The 22,838-nt window shown below is 38.8% G+C and overlaps 1 protein-coding gene across 1 annotated transcript in view; it reads left to right on the top strand.

The window, feature by feature from the left end:
* CTNND2 (catenin (cadherin-associated protein), delta 2) overlaps positions 1–22,838 on the top strand; it is a 573,271-nt gene that overhangs the window by 473,495 nt on the left and 76,938 nt on the right. Inside the window, exons 13-14 of the mRNA XM_009325000.1 lie at positions 7,801–7,974; positions 19,417–19,567. Of these exons, the coding sequence (XP_009323275.1) occupies positions 7,801–7,974; positions 19,417–19,567 (325 nt within the window). The remainder of the gene's footprint in view (positions 1–7,800; positions 7,975–19,416; positions 19,568–22,838) is intronic.

Below are 22,838 nucleotides of genomic sequence, written 5' to 3'. Positions count from 1 at the left end.
TCATAAATGGAAAAGAAAAACAGAAGAATGTTTTTCATGTAACTGTGCCTTTATATTAACAGCATAGAGCTTGACCCCCCAACTCAAACTGGGGTAAGGGTAAAGGTAGGGTTTTTTTGTCCATTTATTTTGCAAAAATGAGCACACAACTATATTCAGTTGGCTTTCTTCCTGGAAACCACCCAGTCCAATTATGTAAAAAAAAAAAAAAAAAAGTTCTTTCTGCTTCTTTGGCTCTGTTATTGTCGTGCGGTTTTTCAGGACCCCAGTACATTCATTACAACTGAAAAGTAGGAATAACTGGAAACCCAGGTGATGCTCTTCTGGACTGTGTCACAGTCAGGAATACGCTGCTTACTGTTTCTGTGTGCATCAAGAGAAATCAGTATTCTTGGGTGTTTTGTTGGGGTGTTTTTTTTCCAGGCAAGAGTCTCTAACAACAGGATCATCCTGCGTTCCTCAGGTTAGTCAGAATTCACCCCATCTAAAATAAGCTCATCAACACTTTCTGCAGCTTTCAGGAGAAAGTTTTCACGTGTCCTTTCACCATACATTGTCTCCCTGTGTGCTGACTGCTGCCCTGTGTATTGCACGTGTATTCTTTTACAGTAATCTCATCGTTTTTCTGCAAGACTTTTAAATTTTTCCAGGCAATGCCTTTCATAATCTCTTTTCGATTGCGGTGCTTAAGCTGTTACCTGCTGCTTGTTCTGTCCCTCAGAACAGATCTCGTGCTCTCCTCGGGATGCTATTTTTAGAGCACTCATTCCTTTAAGTGCCTCAACAGGGAAGCTTTTATGCTCTGAGATATCTTATAATATAGTTCTGAAGATCATGCTCGTGATGGACAGTGTTTCACATGTAAATAAGCAAGGCATACCTATGGAATCTTCATAGGATGCAATAATTTACAACATCCGGAGCACTGAAAGCACTGCACACCACCACGGACTTGGAACCTGTGGAAGGAAACCTCAAAGAAATGGAAGACGAGAAAGATACAAAAGTAGCCAGTTACCCAGATGCCCCGTGAAGAGGCAGCATTGAGCTTGAGGCTACTTCTAATAGATCGTTCACGCTAGACAATACAAACCTAGTTACCTGTCAGAAAAGTTCTTCACAAACATAAAAGCAAATCTTTCTTTAGGCTCCTTATTATTGTCACTTACAGATACACGAAGTGGAGTTCAGCCCAGTATTAAAACTCCAGTCGTTTACCTGTGTCATTCTTCTAATACTTGGGAGTTTTGCCTTTCCTGTCAGGTGAAGCACAGGGCACAGACGCATCTGTAAGAGTTGTGACACCTTAGTACAGGGGAGTAGTTTCCAGTTCTGCAGCCTGCTACATTTTATGTCCCCAGAAAATATGTTGAGCGTATAGGTATTGTTCTGTTTTAGCCACGCATGGGGTTCTCATATAATAAAATTGACTGTCTCTGTCTTTCTCAGAAGATACAAAGTTTACAAAACAGTGTGGGGGAAAAAATGTTCAGATTTTAGTGAATGCAATTGTGAAATTTTCCTTTTACAGTATACTTCTTCAGTCCTTCACTTAATTTTTCAAGTGTGCATTTTCTTGAACTCCTTCTGAAGTGACCGGTATGGGCATTTATGGGGTGGTCTTTAATTTTTGAATGAAAGTATTCAACTTATCTAAAAACTACTAGTAGCAAAACTACTACAATTGGGCAATAATACCAGATGTATCATTTTAGACAGCAGATGTGGATGAAGTCGCAGGTTTTTTTTTATTTAAAAAAAAAAAAAATCCCATACACAGCTAGGGAGTTTGTTTCTTAAACCATAAAACAGGAGAAACCTTCTGTAACGTTAAGGTCACTTCCTCATCAGTTTTCTCTGTAAAGAAAATAGAAGTTAATTTCTTTGTTTCATGATTTAGAAAACAATTATCCCTATTTCTCTAGGTTATATTTCAGTTGTAGTCATACATAAGTTACTTGAGGAGAAGAACAGAGTATACCAGTTTTATATTACCACTGAGTGGTAATATAAAACGTGATTTTCTTTGAAAGGCCTTTCAAGAGCAAATTGGGATATATTTTTCATTAATGACATCAGTTGCCTATACCAATGGCAGCTTCTCTACATCTTGAAATCAAGTAAGAGATGTTTCTTTGTTCAGTTCATAGTTAAGTCTAATGTCACCTTTCAAATGACTTTACTTAAGGAGTTCCCTTAGGATCACAGGAACAAGTGTTCTCCTCATTTCAGAATAAAGGTGGGTGGTGTTAAAAGAGCCCACAATCCTTCCTCTCTTTGGTGGTTTACCGGAGCTCAGACAGGTTCCTGAGGCATATGCTTTGTCACGCAAGTTTAATGCCAGAAGAGACCCAAACCTTCTAAAGACCTGTGATAAAAGCCAGGTATAGCATTGGTATTACCTACGGAAAAACAGAAAGCAAAACTTCTATAAAGGCTTCAGGAAAAATAAGTGAGACTCACCTGACTTTACTTCTGTCTCAGACCCCAAGGACTGTAGTTCCCTGCTGTTGCTTGTTATATTCTCTCTGCTGCTTACCTGTGATCAGCTGTTACTGAGCCCCCACCCCACAAAGCTGTCCAGCTGTAGAGGCCTTCATCTCTAACTAGAACATCGTAGACATTGACCTCTCTGCATTGTATTATGTCACTCTTCAGATGGAAACTAATTTTTCCACCACTGAAAATTTTGTCGCTGCTGTTGGTATGCTCACTGCTGCCAGCAGGTTTATTCTTTGAGCTGTACGAGAAATGAGGATTATGATAAAAAGCAGTTAGGGAAAATAAGATGTATGGTCCAATTTCAATAAAAGAGCCAGGGAGTTTGTCATTAATCCTTATTTTATTTCTTGTTATGCAGCCCATTATATACACATGTGGCACTATTTCATTTCTTTTCCTTTCTTCACTAAGAAGAAACAGGCTGGCTTCTTGGCTTCATGTTCCTCTGGAGTTCCCCATCTGTGATCATTCTTGTCAACGCAGAATCTAGCCCAAAATCTGATTTTTGATTGGAAGTGACACTTTTGAAATGAGCCTGACCTTCTCTTTTGCCTTCTGTCAGGAGCCTTAAGGTATAGCAGCAACATTTCAAGTTATATATCATTATGAATTGACTGGCACACATCTTTAGCATGCTTGCTAAATGGGCTGTAAATTCTTCTATCCAGGTGAAATAGCAGGTTTAAGGCAATAATACTGCAAAAAGAATAAAAAATAAAGCTGTCAGATATGCCTTTTCATGTGGCGAGACGACTATTTTACCAGGTATATTTCAATACTCTACTGAGCCTTACCAAATTAATAAGCACAGAAATGGAGAAATGGTGGCGGCTCCTGGGTTTAGTTAATAATCTACACTGAGATTAGAGATGAAAGGCTGTGTTGCTGGTATGTTCTGCTCAGGAAGGATATTATTTCCACTTCTTGCTTCCTTGTCTTGCACAAGGTGGTTATGCCAAGTGTTGATTGGCAAGAAATCAACTATCTTGAGCAGCTCCTTACAGAGCTTCTTAGCAACCATTTCAAAATTCTTGCTTGCCTACACACAAACATCTCATATACCCTGGGAATCTCTCAGTATCATGTATGACCAAGTTGTTTTCAAAGTCAAAACTACAGGGTTATTAAATATAATTTGTATTTGTCAATTTGTCATATTCACTCCTCTCACCCTCACAGATATGCAGGGTGAGAAATCATTGTCCTCCTAGGGGGCCTGTTAGTTTAAAAGTCTTTGGCATTTCAAAAATGCTTTTGGTGAGCACTGTTTAATTGCTGATATAAATTTTGTCACTGCTGCTACGAAGAGCATAGCTACAGCATTATCAGACTATCTCATGTCTAGGATTGTTGGAGAGAGATCAAGATGGTTTTAGTCATTGCTGGGTTTTGTTTGAGTTGTTCTCCTAGATTTTCTTTTTGTAGTGGTATTTTGCAGAGACTGGGGGAAAGGAAAATACTCATATTTAATAAATGAAAATAAACCACTTGTTTTGTTATCACAGGAAAACCTATCATCATGTGATACTTCTTAGTAACAAACCCCACCAACTTGAGGTTGTTAGTACAAAAATCAAAATATGGAGAGTGCACTTCTCTTACTGATTTGAAGCCTTCCCTGGTATTCAGTACAATTACACTATAAACATGGATTTGTTTTCATTAAAATGAGAAAGAAGGTGGTAGATAATCTGTTGTGTGGTATGGGGGAGCATCTCGAGTGATCTTTTTCTCCTCTCAAAGTTTCTTAGTAATGTGAAAACTTTGGAAGCTTTATTAGAGTACTCTTACTCTCAAAAGTCTGTTGTTCTTAAAGATCTTTATATTCGGCTTTTTATTATTCTTGACTTTCATCCTTTCTTTGCACCAGTTTCAGGAAATGAGAGATTTGTATCTCACCCACGTAACAAACAGTTTGTCAGCTTCAACCACAATATATGTGGGTAATTTCAGCTGAAGGAGGGAAGCCTGGAAGGAATATTTGTTTATGACTTTTTTTTTCCTCCTTAGCATAAGTTAGGAAGAGTAATTGCATGCAGTCATCCTCTTTTTCAGAGGCTCCTAATACATCCACAGCCTATCTCAAATAGTCCTTACTGATCATTCCTGATGGTCTGCAACAATACAGTGACTGCTCCAGTAATTCACTGGGTAGAGTTGTTCAGCACGCTGCCTCAGTTCATTAATATTGAGCAATGTGAACTACAAAGCAACTTCTGCCATGCCTTAGGCACCACTTGAGAAAATGGGCTGTAATACTGTTTTGGGGAAAACATTTTTTTTTTGCTCAGGCAATTGATGTTTATATTTATGAAATACAAAGTAAATGGGTGAAGATCAGGAAAATCTCCTTTGCAATAGCTACTTTTCTGACCTGTATCAGTCCTACATGCTCTGCAACGGTTGGGCTGTACAGCTGCAGGCACTGGTCTCAGTTACGCGGAAGATGCCAGAAGCCATTAAGCCCTTCAGTGAAGGGTTAGCCGAGATCACACATGCAGGAGCAGAGAGGAGCTGAAACATGGAGACAGGGAGTGTGTGGCAGGTCATGGTTGCTTGTGCCCTCTACCTCCCAGAAAGTGGCTACAGGAGCATCTTTTCTGTCACCCTTTATCGCATGACCTTGAAGAGGCTACCATAGGCACAGCATGTATCTTATGCGTGGCTGGCAGTGACACCCTCCCTGTGCATGCCGCTCAGCTGCTCTGGGCGCACACACCACGTCTGAAGAATAGTGCAGGACATTATCCAATGTCACTGGATTTACTGCACCTTCACCGCACACGTGGGTGCGATACCAAAGACTTCCATCACCCTTACAAGGACCCTGAGGCATCACAGTGTCTTGAGAAAAATGGCTTCCCCCACAGTTGGTGATAAATTAATACAATCATGTGCTAAAAGTGAGTAGCAAGAAGGGCAGGAAAATGCAGTAATTTGTCTCACGTTTTTTTTAAAATGTTTTCTCATTACTGGGCAGAATGGCAAAACCACATTAAATATTAATTTATCTGCAAGTGTCATTTCTAGTGCTTTAGAAGTACCAGCACAGCATGAACATATATACAGCTCTATTTATATCAGCTGGTTTTCACTGATTTTCAGCAGTCTTTGGAATTATAAATACCTGAGTTTAAAAAAAAAAGTTATATCCCCACATGTGCACAAAATATGTATTGGGTAGATCTGATACATTCGATAAGTTATATGTACTTCGTCCCTGAAATATTTATAAGAAGTGCCCTGTGCAAACACTGTTCAGTTGCATAATGTGTCCATAATTCCTGCAAATTGGAATGAGATGGATGAAGACCTGAATTTGTGCCCTTGGATATCACAAGTTGTTCATTAGTGGACTTACTAAGGTACAAAGCCCGAATCTGGTGTGAGGTCAGATTTGATCTGTAAGACATGTTCCTCATTTGTTTTCCAAAAAATTCTGACAGCGCAGATGATTGAATTCCGAGAGTTAAAATAAGAAGCAGGTTTTTATGTATTTTTTATGAGCTGATGAGAAGTCATTTCTGGCAAGGATGGTGATTTATATGGAGAAAAAAGGAGAAACGAGTCACATACAGTGAAATCAACCTATTGCTTTAAAGGCAGAAATGTATTAAAAAAATTGAAAGGCACAGCCCTGTAATAGCGTCATTGGAAGGGATTGTTTCTCCAGAAGACAGTTTTCCTGTAGTTTCTCAACCACCACTGGGTATTGCTGTGCCAGTTCTTTTAAACTATGGTAACTTTTGTCCAGTGCAGTGAGTTTCATATCTGAGCAGCTTTCTGGTTTTGAGTAACTGCTCGTGTGTATTAAATGGTCCCACTAGCTTTCCATTTTGGTGTTTTTTCTGCTTTAATTTAGAAAAAAAAGTGTTCTAGATTCTCGATGGTGGTAGTATAGCAAAACCTTGTTAAAATTAAGCTATGTTAGTTGTTATTAGATAAGACTTGATTCATTGTCCCTTAAATTATATGTAGATTTTTGAAGTTAGCTTAAATAAAATTGATTGATACTTCCTGAAAATGAGAGAATCTAGGTCTTTTCCCAGTGCAAGTATCGGTGTGTTGTTTGAAAAACAACTAGGAAAATTAACTGTTCCAGATCTAAATGAGGAGTTAACTTGCCCTGTGCTATCTTTGTATGTCTAGTACATGTTTAATATTATGATGCACATTTTTTTATCTACATGATCACAGTAAGCTCTAACCCATGACATTAAAAGGTTTACTTTGTGTCGTATTATGCAATCTGTACACGTCAGAGGTGTTAGAAAAGGGATTGTATTAAAAAGTTGGGGCTTGTTTTTAACACTGGTATTAAGGCTATGACTTTTCTAAATCCCTTTATCTGTTCAAAGCAAAGAAAAATATATATTACATGCATAGATAAAAATCACATTTAAAATATCATTAAAAGTGCATTCCACATCTTACTTTTGTTTAAAAAAAGCAAAAAAAGTCCTTTAATTACCTTCTTTAAAAAAGTGTTTTATGCTTAGGTGCAGGTATTGTGCATTCCACTGGAGAGGTGAATCACTGTTCTCCTGGAATAAAGTTTCTCTTTCTGGTAGGAGTGGGTTTTATGCAATAACCTGCTTGTTGTCCAGGTGTTAATATTTCCCATTTTGGATATCAGACTAGGGTTATTTTCATGGCAAAACTCTGTATGTGATGAGAGGAAGAGTCTGTTTTGTGAGAGGTGGTTTTACCTACTACATCGGAGTCTCAGATGGTACGTCTGGCTGGCTGCATGGCTGAACGCCTCCAGAACTTGCACGGTGAGAAGCCAGAAGTTGTTGAGCAGTTGGAGAAGACTTGTCACACTTGGGCCTTTCAGGGGATGGACAGCTCATGGCCTTGCATGATTTAGTTTTCCACATTAGTGTTTCATGGTGGTGGTTTTTTCCTCTCATGAAAAGAGAGAGAAAGCAAAGAACCGAGCAGGATGTGAAAAAGGAAATTCTATTCATATGCAAGTTCTAGATTTTCCTCTTAAGATACGTTCACATTCACTGGGCTTCTGTTCCCACCCAAAAAAATAAATGCAGTGAAAAATGCTTTTGTTATGTCAGCTAGCTAAAACACTGTGATTTCTGCCAATGCTATGGCTCCTCTGTAAGGAGTGATGACTAGGAAATTTGGTTTCTCTATGAAGAATCACATAGTATGCTAAAATTGAGAATGGCTGCTTGCAGGCAGCCTTCACACACGCAGACATAGATCTTACAGCTTCCACTGAGGCAATTGTCAAGTATTTTGCTGTTCCTTGCTGACAATCTGGTTTGTACTTTCCAACAGTGGGATGGCGTAGGACCTCTCCCAGACTGTGCAGAACCACCCAAAGGAATCCAGATGCTGTGGCACCCTTCAATAGTCAAACCCTACCTCACACTTCTTTCTGAGTGCTCAAATCCAGACACGCTGGAGGGGGCAGCAGGGGCACTGCAGAACTTGGCTGCTGGGAGCTGGAAGGTAGGAATATTAACCTGGTATGTATTTCTTTCTCAATTGGGAAAAACCCGTACAGATGACAGCAAGTTGGTGATATAAATGTATCTGAATGCTCCTGGTAGCGGAATAACCCTCTGTCTTCACAGAACTATCTGCAGTCAAATTCGAGGTAGTATTTTAAGTCCTCTGAACTGATACAGGTAGTTGTATCATAGGACGAGTCGGCATACAGCAGTGAAAATCACATTGGTCGAGTCAAGTATGAAAATTGCCATTGAAAACCAATATTCAAATGAGGAGAAGCAGCACCTTCGTGAATCTGGGGTGACAGAGCCATGAAAAATGAGCCAAAAATATCACCAGTGACAATCAAATGAAACCATATTGTTTTGTCATTGCAGAAACTGGTTGACATTCTGTCTCTTAAGAGAAACCAGGCAAGAGCAGAGCAAGATATAAATGATGTGACACTAACACAAGTGATCTTACCATCTACTTTTTTAAAAAATAAGACATTATTAAAATGCGTCGACAATATGATTAAATATGTACAATGTGCAAGGAAATGCTCGATCAAGGCGCTCTATTCCAGCTCATCCTACTTTTCAATTATAATCAAAAGATCCATTTTTCTCTCTCGTATTATTTGTAGTGAATTGAGAAAAAATTTAAAAACTCATGTATTATATTTTCAAAATATTTCTGAACTTAGAACAAATCAATAAAATTCAAGATAACAGTTGAGCCTGGTTTACTTTTTAGGGCAATTCCTTCATCGCTTTCCTGATGGTAAAGTGGTTTGACTGGGTGAAAGTACTATCTAGTCCTATTATATAAAGATAATGCCTTGATTTTAAGTTAACTCTCCGTGGGAATTTTTCATATTCACTATGAAAACATGCATGTATGGGGAAATGTAGTTATCAAAGTTAGGTCTCAGAAGGTATCCTGTTTGGTTTTTAAGCATTTGGGCATTCATATGTGATATGTAAATACCCATTTAATGAGGCATTCATTTTTAAATGTTAGGCCTGAGGCTGTTACTTTTTTTCCCTTAAAGTTTTATTGGAAGTTGAGTTGGCACATTTAGTAGATCTTCAGAGGCATGTGATTTTTTTTTGAGCCCACCAAACTCATAAAATGCCTTTGACTATCGCATTCGTTGGCACATGAAATGAGTACCAAAAGTACCTGTCCAGTGATTTCTGTCCTATGAAGTGCTACGTAGATGCTGTGCTTGAAAACCATTATACTTTTATTATTCTCATATTGTAGACCACATCAGATTGTGTAATCCTGGCACAGAAACAGGATAAATGTGGTTTTTTTCATCTGGGAATGGGTGTAGCCCTGGTCCAAATGAGAAAGCAATGCATGCACCTTTGCCAGGACTAACAGGAGTGCTAAAATCCAAGCGGTGCCCCTTCTCCCATTTCTAATAAATCTGTACCTGTCATCCTTTAGTTGGCAGAAGTGTATGGTGGCGAGAGGAAGGAAGGCTTTGCAGAGCTCTTTGGCGAGTGCTGGGTTAGAAAAACTGATTTGAACTTTAATACTATCCGCACTGATACCATGGGAAAAGCTCAGCTGTTCTCATGTTGCTCTATTTTTCTAAAGATTTACCAATTCCATTACAAGTGATGTGCAGACACAGAATGAATATCCTTAATTTCACATGTCATGCTAGCCATTTTTGTGAGGGGAATAATCCTCTTTGGGGATTACGTAAGCATGATGTTTCCACCTTTTGACCTCTCTCTTCCACTGCTGCAGTCTTCTGGATATAAAATGACTGAAATGAAAGATAGAAAACTCTTAAAAGAAGAAGTTATTCCTAAGGAAGATTTTTGTTTTTGTAGTTCCTCCAAGAAATTGTAATTGTATAAAGAATGGTAAAAGATTTTTTTTTTTTACTTGAAATCTTTCAAGAAGAACTTTATGATGCACTGAAAGAGAGAAAAAGAGCAAACTGCATTAAAATAAATAATGTTGCTGTTAATATTCATAGCAATAGCAGTTGTGGGTTTTTTTTCCAATTAGCATTATTTTAATGCCAGAAGAATCCCAGAATATATGAGGCAGCCAGTGTACCTGGCAAGCTCACACACTTCCAAAGATACGGTCTCTTCTGGAAAAAATACAGTGCAGTTGATATACTTGCATAATTCTTTCCTAGTTGTTTCACCCTTTTGCTTCCTCTGTTATAAAGTTGTATAATCCTTTTTGGTGACCAAGAGGTAACACTTTTAACACAGGCAGTGCTTAACCAATGCCATTACGAAGGGAAAGTGAGCAGATAATAGGAAGCCTGAATTTTTTAAAAATAGAAAATTGTGTAGGGGATTTAGATAAATGTCTGCCACTAGAATTAACAGATGATATGTGTCTAAATCCCCTAGACTGCTTTCGAAAATTTCAAACACAAAAAGAAAGCAGCAGTACGTAGCTTTAAGGCTGAGAGAGGCGGAAGGTTTTCATTATTTCAGGGAATACAGTTTCTCATTGATACATACACATAAAATCAACACATGCACATAATAAATACTAATCTGTAGGACATTTTTAGCACTGTTTCAGTTGCAGGCATTCCTTCTAAAGCCAAATACTAATAAAAAAGAAAAAAGTGTGACATACATATATTTGCATATAATTTTTCTATGTCAAGACAAAACACTTTGGACCAAAGCCTTGCCATATATTACCCATCTGCAAAGTAAACTTGTTTTTTTACAATGACTAATACAATATTTGGTCTGTGCAATTATTATTAGAACCAAGACAGTCTATAACGAATCAGAAAAGGAGCATATTGATGACAAACACATTAACAGATCCAAATGAAAGTTTACCAATAAAACAGGATACTGATCTGAGGTATGAGGAAGGATATTTTCAATGCGAAAATTTAACCTGGGATAGGTCGCGTCTGCGTATCTTGACTTTGATGTATATTCTGGTTCTGAAGAAGAGATTGACAGCTTATATACAAAGCGGAACTCATTTTGGAAGAGGCTGTTTCAGGTGAATATGGAAGTTCGTTCATCTCGCTCTTCTGCACCAAGATGTCGTTACATAGGGAGGACACTGGGATTAGAATCTGAAGGAAGCAAACTCGTTCCTGTCATGGAAAAATACATGCGTATCCTCACAGATCTCTCTTTTTTGCTCATATACTTATCTGATGCATCTGTGCATAATATGAATGGCCCTTCTGGAATAATATATATGGAGACGTCCAAATATGTTTGCTTTTGGGGGGGATTTGACAAATAAAAGTTTTCCACATCGCTGCCAGGATATGTTTAAGGGGTGGCTACTGCTTTGCACAGTGGCCTGTGATACTAGCAGCTGGTCACTGCTTGTCCCCCTCCTGAGGGGGTTGATGGCCACTAGCAGTGCGCACTCCCAAGTGCACACGCAACCTGACAGCCTACGGGTCAGGTTGTCAGCGCTGTACGTGCACATGCCTACTCCCTTCTGCAGAACTCAGCTGCTCCCTGGGGCTGGGTGGGTTTCTCTTTGAGGGGACTCATTGCTTCCCAAAGTATTTTCTCCCATCAAATCATAACCAGGGGAACTTCACTGTATTCTAAACTTCCTACAGGCAGAAGGAGCAACACATGAAAAGGGTGGCCATTGGTTTTGGGTTTGCTTTCTTTCACTGCCACTCCGAGATATACTTTTTCCCAAAAGTGGGCTTTTTCTAATTATACTTAATATGAACTTGTATTTTAAAGCTGCTTAGTAATATGAAATAAAAATCTAGGCAAATACACTCCTCATCAAGCTCAGCTGGAGTTTTTGCTGAGCAAATAAGGCTTGAGATGTGCCTTTGGAAGCAGTGGAGACTCCTTACTTCCCATTAGGTATCTGCTTTCATTGGGAGCTCTATTAGTTTTCTTCACCACTTAATTTGGGTTTTGCCAAGTTTGTGCAAAAATGCACAAATAAAAATAGGAGGCTTGCTGACTCACTCAGCTGTATTCTGAAGACACTTGCCTGCTTATTAAGAAATTTCTCTCACTATAACACTTCAAACCTGAAGTCCTTTCTGCGACCTCATATCATTATTTATTTTAATACCTTGGATTAAAAAAATTACGAGGTATAAAATTACAAGACTCATCCTGTAAAAGGAAATCGCCATAGATCTTTTTATATGTAGTCTGGCATCAGTATTTTTCCTTAGATGGTGGGAATAAAAGTGGCAAGTTCTTTTTAGTTTTCACCTTGGTCAGTAGGCTATTAATACATTAAATCTACTGAGCACTTAAAAAGTTATATGCAAAATGTCCTAGAGTTAACGATGTCAAGAATCCAAGGTTATGTCCCTTCTGAACAAAATTTCCCTCTCAGGAAGAAAGGAGATATTGGGATATCTGTATATTACTATGTCTGTCTGTATGTATCTGACAGCTAAATTTAGGCTGGTGTCAGTTTACCTGCCAGAGGCATTTCTGCAATACCTATTGCTGTGAACTCATAGAATCACAGAAGGGCTGAGGTCGGAAGGGACCTCTGGAGGTCATCTGGTCCAACCACCTGCTCAAGCAGGACTACCTAGAGCCGGTTGCCTGGGACCATGTCCAGAGGGTTTTTCGAATGTCTCCAAGGATGGAGACTCCACAACCTCTCTGGGAAAGTTGTGCCAGTCCTCAGTCACCCTCACAGTGAAAAAGCATTTCCTGATGTTTTGCAAACCTCCTGTGTTTCAGTTTGTTCCCACTGCCTCTGGTCCTACAATATTATCTTTTCTATTACATTGAAAACACAGTGTTGTCACCACAAGTAGGACTTCCTTAGTTTTGTCAAACCCTTAAAAATAATTTCTTCATTCATATGATCCTGTTTTGTTTTAAAATACTATCATAACTTATACAGGTAATACATATCTTTTAAAAACGGGAAACAAGATCTACTATGTTTCTGTTGGCAACATAATGGCTTACATTAGAACAGGTGGCAGACCTGCTCTGGGCCTTGGTTAGTCCCTTCTGTGTGCCGAGTCTTCTGTCCAAGTTACTTTTCAGGCTTTACAAACTTCCCTCGTCTGCTTTAATGACAGGATGATCAGCTTCATTTTCCTGAGTGTCTGTTAGTTCCTTGGGCTCCTTAACATCAGGAACAAATGCTGCTCTGTTTAAGTCTTGCAATCGCGTGAGGCCACAGCATTCCTTGGCTAGTTTTTTCTACCTCCTTTCCTTTCACTTCCATGGTTGATCATACTTGGCAGGGAATGATAAGGCTCTCTGGCTAAACAACTGAATGTCCCTGCCTTTGATCCCCAACAGGTACAGTACCCATGTGAATGGGGTTTATGGGTCATTGGCCTGATCTCTTGAGATAGCTAGATGTGATCTCGGTCTTTGTTCCTTAGGCAAGCAACTGCTTTTATTTTCTTCATTACATCCTAGAGAAATCTGACTCTCATGGGAGCAAGAGCTCCATTAAGTAAATTATTAGATAAGGAAACTGAAAACATAAAAGGGACTGATTCAGTCACAAGGTCAGTGCAGCTACTTCAAAGACTAGTATGAAAAGAGTTTCGAGCTCCATACCATCCAGACACTTGCAGATAATGAGTAATTATTGTCTAAAGCAGCAGACATCTAGGTTATCAATCTTCCTCATATCAGGCAGGGACATATTGTGGGTTTCTTGCCAGACTTTTCTGATGACTCTAGTTATTTACATATTAACCCTTTGGAGTTTCATCGGACTGTTCCAGGAGAAAGTTTTTTGGATTACAGTGAAAAGGCTTACATTCGTTTTCTCCAGAATATTAATATTATGAATCCTTATGTGATAGGATGGAGAAGACCGCTTATAACACATCACGTAATCAGTAAAGGCAAACTTTTTAAATAACCAATGCTTTATTCTGTCAGGAATTCTTAACCTGGGTGGAATCCCCCCCGTAGATGAGGCAGCATCAATTAATACAGGGAAGCGTACTGGCTCTGTAGGAAGGAAGACAAGAGTCAAGGGACAGGACAGGACAATATTCAAGAAGGAAGACCTGCTGCTGCAATCAGCCGTATCACAGACATCATGTCTGTCATGGTGAATTCATGCTCAAAGTAATCCTTTACTATACTCAGTCAGTTTGCTTCCCATGAGATTTATCACTTTTGTCTCAAAGCCGTTCTTTTCTAATGATATTAGGCACAATGCTTGGAAAAGTCATTGTAACGGCTCTCAGATTATTTTGAATCCACAGCACATACTTGTACTGCAGAACCAAGAATGATGAGGTGTGAGGGCAGTTCCTTCTGAACATTACCTTCCTCAAACATTTAACATGTCTTATGTTAACACCATTTTAGTTTTCTCTAATTTGTTTATTTAACTATATATCTTTACCCACCAGATTTTTTCCTTTCTCTTTAAGCTTGACTAAGGTTATGGAGCAAGAGGACAGTAACCAGTTAATACTTTTCTCTTGTCCCAACACAAAGATGTAGAGAACTTAACCGATGGGATCATTTCTGAGAACAAAACACTGCAGTCAGGGAGCAGAAAGTCCCTGGGAAGTGCTCGTGCTCTTCATAAATTGCAAAAAGATAACCAAGATTTCAGAGCCTTGCTCTCTGTCAGGTGGTGTGACTTCTCAGGGATCCCAGTAGAGTTATTTGGGTAAAGTAGATCTGTAATTTTCTAAGTGGAATGTAAAAATGTAAATATACTCTCTTTTTTTCCTGATGCGTGTATTACATTGAGTATGATCAGACAAAGAGGAATCTTGATCTTTGATTACTCACTGATCTTTGATTATTCAACATGCAGTTCTCTTCCATGGTCTATTGTTCCATTACTGTTAGCAGACAGCCCCTTTCTAAGCCTCTCCTAGCAAATTCTGAGTCTCTGATCTTCCTGGTTCGGTTGGTAATTTAGTTCGCTTTGTCATGCTTGCTGCCCTGATTTGGCTTTCATTTTGTAGTTTATGTCTCAGCAATTCCCTTTAATATTTGATATCTCAATAGTCTTTGGGTCACAGTGTTGAACTGTACCAATACAACGCAAATTCTAGTCAAAACTGAAGTATGCGATGGTGAAATATTCTGGAGGTACTCTGATAACACTGATGTCAATGGCAGGAAAGTGAATCCATTCAAAATATCAAGTGTATACAATTGTTGGTATTCCTTGGGGGGGTTTTGTGGGTTTATTTTGGTCAGTTTTTTTTCATTTTGTGCTGGAAATGTCTTCATTTTTTGGTTTGATCTGTGGTGGTGCTTCATAGGAGAATAAAGAAAACCATATGAAACACTAAAAGGAGTTAACTGCCTAAATGCTTTTCAATTTTTCTGAAAAAATAAGTTTTATCTAGATTAATTACACTTTTGTTGAGTTTCAGCCTAATGTAATCTTAATCCCTAGAGGCATTCAGCTCTGGAAAGGGTGCTTCATAATAATAACTGTGACAAACTAAAAAATAATTTTCCGGCTTACTGTATTTTTCTACTTAATTACTATGACAGAAAGGGAACTACTAATGAAAGTGGACATAGAGATGCACTAGGTACCTTCAAAGTGATGTATAGTAATTACGTCCCCCGAATTCAATTATCTGTAAAGAGTATTCATGCACAGATTGTGGCTCCTGTGCTTGTCTCTGATAATTTAGCCACAATCTGATGCAACAATAATGATTTGATTTTATTTTTTGGCTCCTTGTTCCCTCCAAAGTGTTTGCTGTTCCTATAGGAGCCCTTTCTCTTTACAAACTGAACAGTTACTTGATCGTTGACACTGCCACTGATTTGTGGCGTAACAGGATGATTAAGTATATTGGCAGAGTGCCTCATTTACCTACTGATAGGCAACGAACCCTTTGTTTCTTTTCTTTTTTATGATTTTTCATCTCCTCTCTTTTATAATTCACTGAGCTTATATTAGCAATTGACCTGCAACGTGGAAATGTAGGCGCATTTCACGTTGGCTTTAGGCAAACAAGAGGATCATCAATATACGCAAGAGCGAATCAATTTTTCCATCCTCTGTGAGAATAAAAGAGCCATTTTGAGGCATCTCAATTTGAGCGTTGCTGAAATCCGCACAGCGCAGCGTAATTGCTTGCAGAGACTTGTCCTAATTGGCAGCTTAAGGAAAGAGACGCAGACAGTTCTTACCACTTTCCACATGGAAAGTTCTCTGGAGACTGTAGAAACAATTAATAGACATTTCTGTCTTTCTGCCTAAGGTGCATGACTCGAAAACGCAGATGAAATGATCGCAAATCACACGTTGAGGAGTCTGTGAACTTTTCCCAAAGCGGATGGCGTTCTTTGGAAAGAGAGAGCTGGGGGGGGAGGAATGCCCAGGGTAGAGGAGAGGTTTCATACATACTTTTCTCTCTTTCTCCTATTGTTTTATGTATGTGTGTGCATATGTGCATCTGGAAAACATTTTATCTGGATCTTTCCCCTATGAAAACTTCAGAGAGGTATATTTTACTATTGTGATCAAATTAATTGGTTCGTTACAGATGCTGAAGGCTTGTGTGTCATTTATTCAGTAAGGAGGTTTATATTTTCTCTTTTTTTCGTACTAAGTTATTTCAGTCTTTCTCCCACAATGTCTTCTGCTCTCCCTGGGGTTACAAAAATCCATTTCTTAGTTTGTTTCTTTTAGACTTTTGTTTTGGAATGGATGGTGAAAATACTACAATCCAAGAAGTCTGTTCTAAACCTGGGTTTCATAAAACAAGTGCTTGTGTTTTCCCTTGGTAGCTGACTAAAAAAATTTGAAGGAAAACTGTTTACTGAGGTTTTAATATGGAGGGGTTTATAACATAGTTAATAATCTATAAGATCATTTTAGATTCTCTCTGGTATTGAATAGACACAAATAAGTTTTTTTTAAAAAACAAACACCCCCCGTGATTCCCCATGTAATCCGTATTGGAGGCACTACATCTGTGATGTACTTCTGCGATGAACGACAGCATCTTTCAATATACTGTCTGCTAGCTTGAACTGGCCCCTCAACCAGGCAGGCTCACTGCTTTCTCAAAATAGTCTCACTGCTACCGTGAACTCTCACTCCGGCAGTCACCTTGTAATCACAGCAGACACAGGGGAGGCCTCCCCTGGGAGAGGTGTAGAAAATCCAGCGATGGGAGTTTTTAAGTGCAAAGAGCTATTGCTTTGGGTACTCCCAGCTGCAGGTGAGAGTGTGTTTAACTGGCAGGTAAATACATGTTTATTAAAACAGGAAACATAGATTAATTTGGTGTTTTCATAGCGTCCTTTATATTTAGTATCCCATTAAAATCAAGATATAGGAAAGAAATTATTTTTCAGCAGATACTTTCAGTTAAACTCACTGATCCTTAAGACGTGTTTTAGTTTTTTATCTGATGATCATCCTATACACTGATTCTAGAGAAGACACGCTGGTTCTAGAGGAGAGACTGGAGGAGAGAGCATAGAATAAGATCAGTCAAGAATCCTGCTACCACTTCTTCTCTCACCTAAGAGCTATTTGCTTTGCTGCAGAAAATGATGGCACATTTACATTTTAGACACATCAGCTCAGTGACGCTGAGAACCCCATGTCCCATTTACCTGACTTGAAGGCTTATCGTAACCATTATCACTTTTAGTCTACAGCAAAGTCCAGCCAGCTAGCGTTTGTTATGCATGGTTACTACAGAGGAGAAATAATAAAATAATATTCTTTAAATGCTGGTTTCTTTTCCTTTTTCCCAATTTTCCCTGAATGACTTCACTTGGAATGAATTTGCACTCCAGATATTGCAACATTGCAGCCCTTGTCTGTCTCTGTATCTACATCTGTTACCATAAAATACATTCTGGCTTTTGCTGATCAAGGCACCTGTCTATAGCATAAACAGATGCTAGTTTTTAAAGCGAGCACTTCAACTGTGGTAAGTAGAGGCCATATGCAGAGGTTAAGCATGGTCTGCTGACAGTGAGCGTGCTTATGATTTTCTAATGCTTTATTTCATGGAATTTTATTTTTACTCTTTCTGTTTATGGAGGAACGCTATTGCAAGGTAACTGTTCTTTAAGGTGTGATCTAACTGTTCTTTAAGGAAGGTTTGTCAAAAGAGAAGGGTCATCACGATCTGAAAATCCTAAGGCTTATCATCCTAGTTTCTGAAATACTTGAAATATTTCAAAGGCTAAGGGCTTCCAGAACTTTGTCTTCACCTTCCGGGTATGATGGCAGGATAAGCATCCATGCCGTAGCACTGAAAGGAGGGAGAAGCTCTGCTTCAATAAATTCTGTTCAACTATCAGTATGAGGAGCATGAACGTGAACTTTATGAAAATTCCAGAGAAGAGTTCAGGATGTGGGAAGGAATATATGCCTAGTAAATGGCTTGTTTTGAAGCGGACTGTGCGGAGAAGACCTGCACATCCTGCAGGTGTCCAAACATCTCAAATTTGGCAATACCCATAGATTTTAAAACCACAAGGTCACAGTTTTAGTCTTGTTTACATTTTTTCCAACTTCTGGAGCTAACAGTGGAATGAAAAAGAGGATAGTATAGTTAATCTTTCATCCCTTCAGATGCTGGGAACCCCAAGTTCTGCAGCATTGAATGGACCTCCTAGTCACGGTACACTGCACAGATCCCATCCATGGAGGGTTTCACTGGCATGATAGTCTTTAGAGCTCTTAGAGGATTTTCTTAGAAGTAAACAACTGTATTCATCATTTCTACTGTCAGACAAAAAGGATGTTCACGTAAGAACATGCTGCTTTGCTTTGAGATAAAGACAGGGGCATGCCAGTAGTGTCACGGCCAGCTGCCAAGTGGGAGATGCCTACAGGCTTCTCCGATACGATCAGCTGCTGGGTTTATCCTGCAGCCACATGGTACATGCAGCACGGCACAGCACAGGCCTGTGCCTGCCTCAGGTGAATTTCCAACTCCTCGATGTACAGTAGTCTTCTGGTTAGGACCACTCACTACAGGTGCCAAAACCAGACATATAGTTGTCCTCATTTTTCCTTCTGAACAAGTTCACAATCACAAGAGAAATTATAACAGCATTTTCCCGTTTTTAGACTGCATAGTTCTTATGGTAATAACAAAGAAATACTCATACCTCTTCAACATGTTTTGTAATATATATTTTGTAATATAAAATCTGTTGGTTTAGCAGTGAACAAGCACCATCAGATGTTGTATAGAAAATGCAGATGCAAAGCAAGTGGTCTGCAGACTTGGGCTGTGAAAATGTAACCAGGTGTGCTAGGAGTAGAGTCAATTCGTCATTTAATTTCTCTGCCACCATAAAGGATTAGTGCAGATTTCCAAATCAAGTGGTTGCCTAGCATCATAAATGCAATTATTTCCTCTCTTTTGAGTTTGCATCCACATGCTCCTGTCACCACGTACCCTGTATCTGTTATAACCTGAGACGCCTTGCTTTCTGTAGTGGATTTCTCACTTTCTCCTTCACGCTCTCCCATGTGTCTTTACAGTGGTCAGTGTATATCCGTGCTGCTGTCCGCAAAGAAAAAGGATTGCCAATCCTGGTGGAACTGCTTCGAATAGACAATGACCGGGTGGTATGTGCAGTTGCTACAGCTTTACGAAACATGGCCTTAGATGTCAGAAATAAGGAGTTAATAGGTATGTTCTTTCCAAACAATCAGTTTGTTCTGTGGGTTTGTTGTTGGGGTTTTTTTCCAGTTTGCAGCAGGATGAGCACAATGAAAATTATTCTCACATTTCTAGCACAATTTCTTTAATTCTTTCTCTTATGTGTCATAGTCACATTTTATGTGACAGCTTAGTGCTATATTGCAAGAAATTGTTAAAATAATTAAACATCATGCAATGTTTCATGATCTGTCATACTCTAATCTCCAGAAGAAAAGCAATGGCTTTGTTCTGCTTTAGCATTTCATTCCTAGGCTGGCAGTAGCACTTGCATCTTCCAGATCGAGGATCTAAGCAGCCCAGCCACTCCTGATCCTCACATTTTCTATTGCAAGTAATTTTGGGGTCATGAAGTGACAAATCGTAAAGATTTTAAGATGGTTCCAGGAATTTACTGGGCAGATCAGTAGCTCCAGCAAGAGAACTGGGAGATGCTTGATTCACAAACACATATGCAGTTAAGGAAGAGGACAATAATTTACATAAATCATTGTTGCCCCTGAATTCTGGTGGTATGGTAAGCAAACATCTTGGGGTTTGTTGTTTTTTTTTTTATTTTGTTTAGGTTTCTGGTGGGCTTTTTTAGCTGAAATTCATCCAAACACTGGGGATCGTTGAACTTTTATTTTCATGTTCTGTCTTTGCAAAATAATCACTTCCTTGGTTTTGAACTATTTCAACAGTCATGACAAAATTATTTCTGCTTCTGTACATTAAGAGCATATTTTTAATTCGTTTTTGCAAGCTTGTTATCATTACAGCATACTTCTCCTCCTCTGCTTTTGATTACAGAATTCCACAAATAGATACTTTGATCATAATGTTTTTTTCTTTGTATCCAGTGCTATCTCAGGGTTAGTGCTTCATTACAGCAGTGTTCTGCAAGTTGTTAAAACAAGGCAATCACGCCCATCACTTATTGTACGAACTAGAGAGATTTCACTGACAAAATGTTGTAAAGCAAATAGAGGTAGAGGTTGGTGAATAGTGTAAACCTGGTGTGATTGCCCAGGGATTGAACTCAAGACCGATGCTTTACCTGCAAGACCAGCCTGCTTGTTCAGCTTTTGTTCGTGTTACAGTTGATAAAATTGGCATGAAATTAGATTTGTTCGATGTATTGTGTTCAGCTTTCAGGAAGCAGGATGCTGCATGTGTGTTCTTAGTGTTTTTTTGTTGTTTTCTAGGAATTTAAAGTAGAAATTACTGCTGAAGCAAGTATATCAGGGTATCTAATCTGGATTAATAACAGACCTTTATTTTTTCTCTCATGATCCACCTCCACATTCAGTCTACAGTATGTCATAGTCTCTATTATTTAACATCTTATTCCTTTATTTGTGGGACTTCCTCTACAGGGTTCACAAACCACATTCATGCTGAGTTTTCTTCTATATTCTCTTATCCCTACTTATTGACATCACAATAAACTCTTTACAGTTGAATTTACTGAGTATGAACATGGTTTGTAATGCCATGAATTGACTATATATGGTTACCTTTTCTGTGCTTGATTATTATATTTTAATTGAAAGTTTTCTTTCCTTCCTAAATAGGCAAATTTCATTTAGGAAAGTAAGGCTAAACATGTGAAAATGGAGCTGTCCTAATACGATGTGCCATTCAAAATATTCGGTAAATTATGGATAATAAGCCTGCACAACCTCCATATTTTAATATTTTATGGAATTCTTGGAGAACATGTGATATAAACAAAGATTAATTTAAAAAAGGTAGAAAAAGTCTGTTGAAAATAATTACCTGCTAAATTTATATATGTAGCCAACCTGTAATGGCTATGCAGTGCTGCCTAGATTTAATTTATTCGTGGGGTGATTCTGGGGAATTGTACTTTATAACTGCAATACAAATTTGCTGCAGTTTAAAAAAAGTCCAAACATGCCAATATGACAGGGAAGTTATGACTAATTCCTGAACCATTTCAGCTGTGATCTTTATATGTTTTCCTTGGCTTTCATCATTGAACTCCAAGGAAACAGTAATAATAGTCATTATTTCTCTTGTTCCTGAATATTTTTTAGCAAATAGGGCATATCGTAGGGCTGATTTTCAGAAATGCTAAACACCTGGAGTTGTCAAGGATTTCAATTCATGTTGTAGGCAGTCCATTTTTGTGAATATTACAGTTCCATGTGTTCTAAGATGCCTTAGCTGTTGTTATGGAAAGGAGGACCCAAAAGGAGCTTCTTGAGGTTAGTCGCTCAAGCACCTTTCTGCCTAAGCAGGATCAACATCCTGGTTATCTTTCCTCTTTGCAGTTTTTGTTTGTGTATCATATTCTTGCGGTGACAAACTCTACCTCACGAACTGGAACTTCCCCCTTAAAATAACCTTTTTTAAAGGTGACTTTTCCAACTGTATATGTAGTAATATTATATAAGTAGAATTGAGTTGGTTTTTTTAATGCATCTAAAACGCTTTCTTTTCAGTGGTGCTGTGGTTCCATTCCCGGCTGACAAATTTTTACTGAAATGTGCCAGAGAATGAAATATCTCTTTCTGCTGCTGCCAAGCAGCCCATAAATCAGTGTTGAGGCATCTGGCAAATATATCAAAAAGCTTGCTAAAATCCAGACTCACCTGTACCGAGCTACAAAACAAAAAAAAGACACCCTTTTTTTAAATGACCAGAATTTTATTTCTAGACTTCATTCAATTGACCAATCTATTTTGTTTTTCGCACAGATCTGTCAAGTGTGTTGTTACAATGCTAAAGGTTGGTGCCAGGCTTCTCTTAAAATTTAGCTGAGCCATCCCCGTAACAGCATTTTCTTAATTTATATTGAGGTCTTCTTCCTTGGTTTCATTTCAGGCATGTTCCATGTCCAAAAGAGGACCCTCTTTTTTCTCCTTCTCCATCGCTTTTGCATTGTGCCATGCGTCTCTAGGCTGAGACAGCGGGCATATTCATCTTTCTCCTTCCCAAAATTAAACTGCACTCAGACCAAGACATGGTAAACCTGGCCTACTTAGTACTGGCACTAGGTAATCCAGCACCCGGTTTCCCCTCCTTGGGCATATTGCCCAGGTGCGTTCCTGGTCGCAGTCAGATCACATTCATTTTCCACTTGCCTTTCAGGACCCTCGTCTTCATGAAATAGTACCCACTCTATGTTGCTTCCAGAGAGTGCACCCCATGGGAAGGGTTATCAGCCTTTTTTCTCTCCCAGCAGCGCCACAGCTGAGGGAGGTGGTGCTGTGAGTCTTGAAAAGACCCACTG

This window comes from Pygoscelis adeliae, unplaced genomic scaffold (genome assembly GCF_000699105.1).
Source record: "Pygoscelis adeliae isolate BGI_AS28 unplaced genomic scaffold, ASM69910v1 Scaffold86, whole genome shotgun sequence".
Taxonomy (NCBI): domain Eukaryota; kingdom Metazoa; phylum Chordata; class Aves; order Sphenisciformes; family Spheniscidae; genus Pygoscelis; species Pygoscelis adeliae.
Note: the sequence above shows the minus strand (reverse complement) of the source record. Positions and strands in the feature narration are given on the sequence as shown.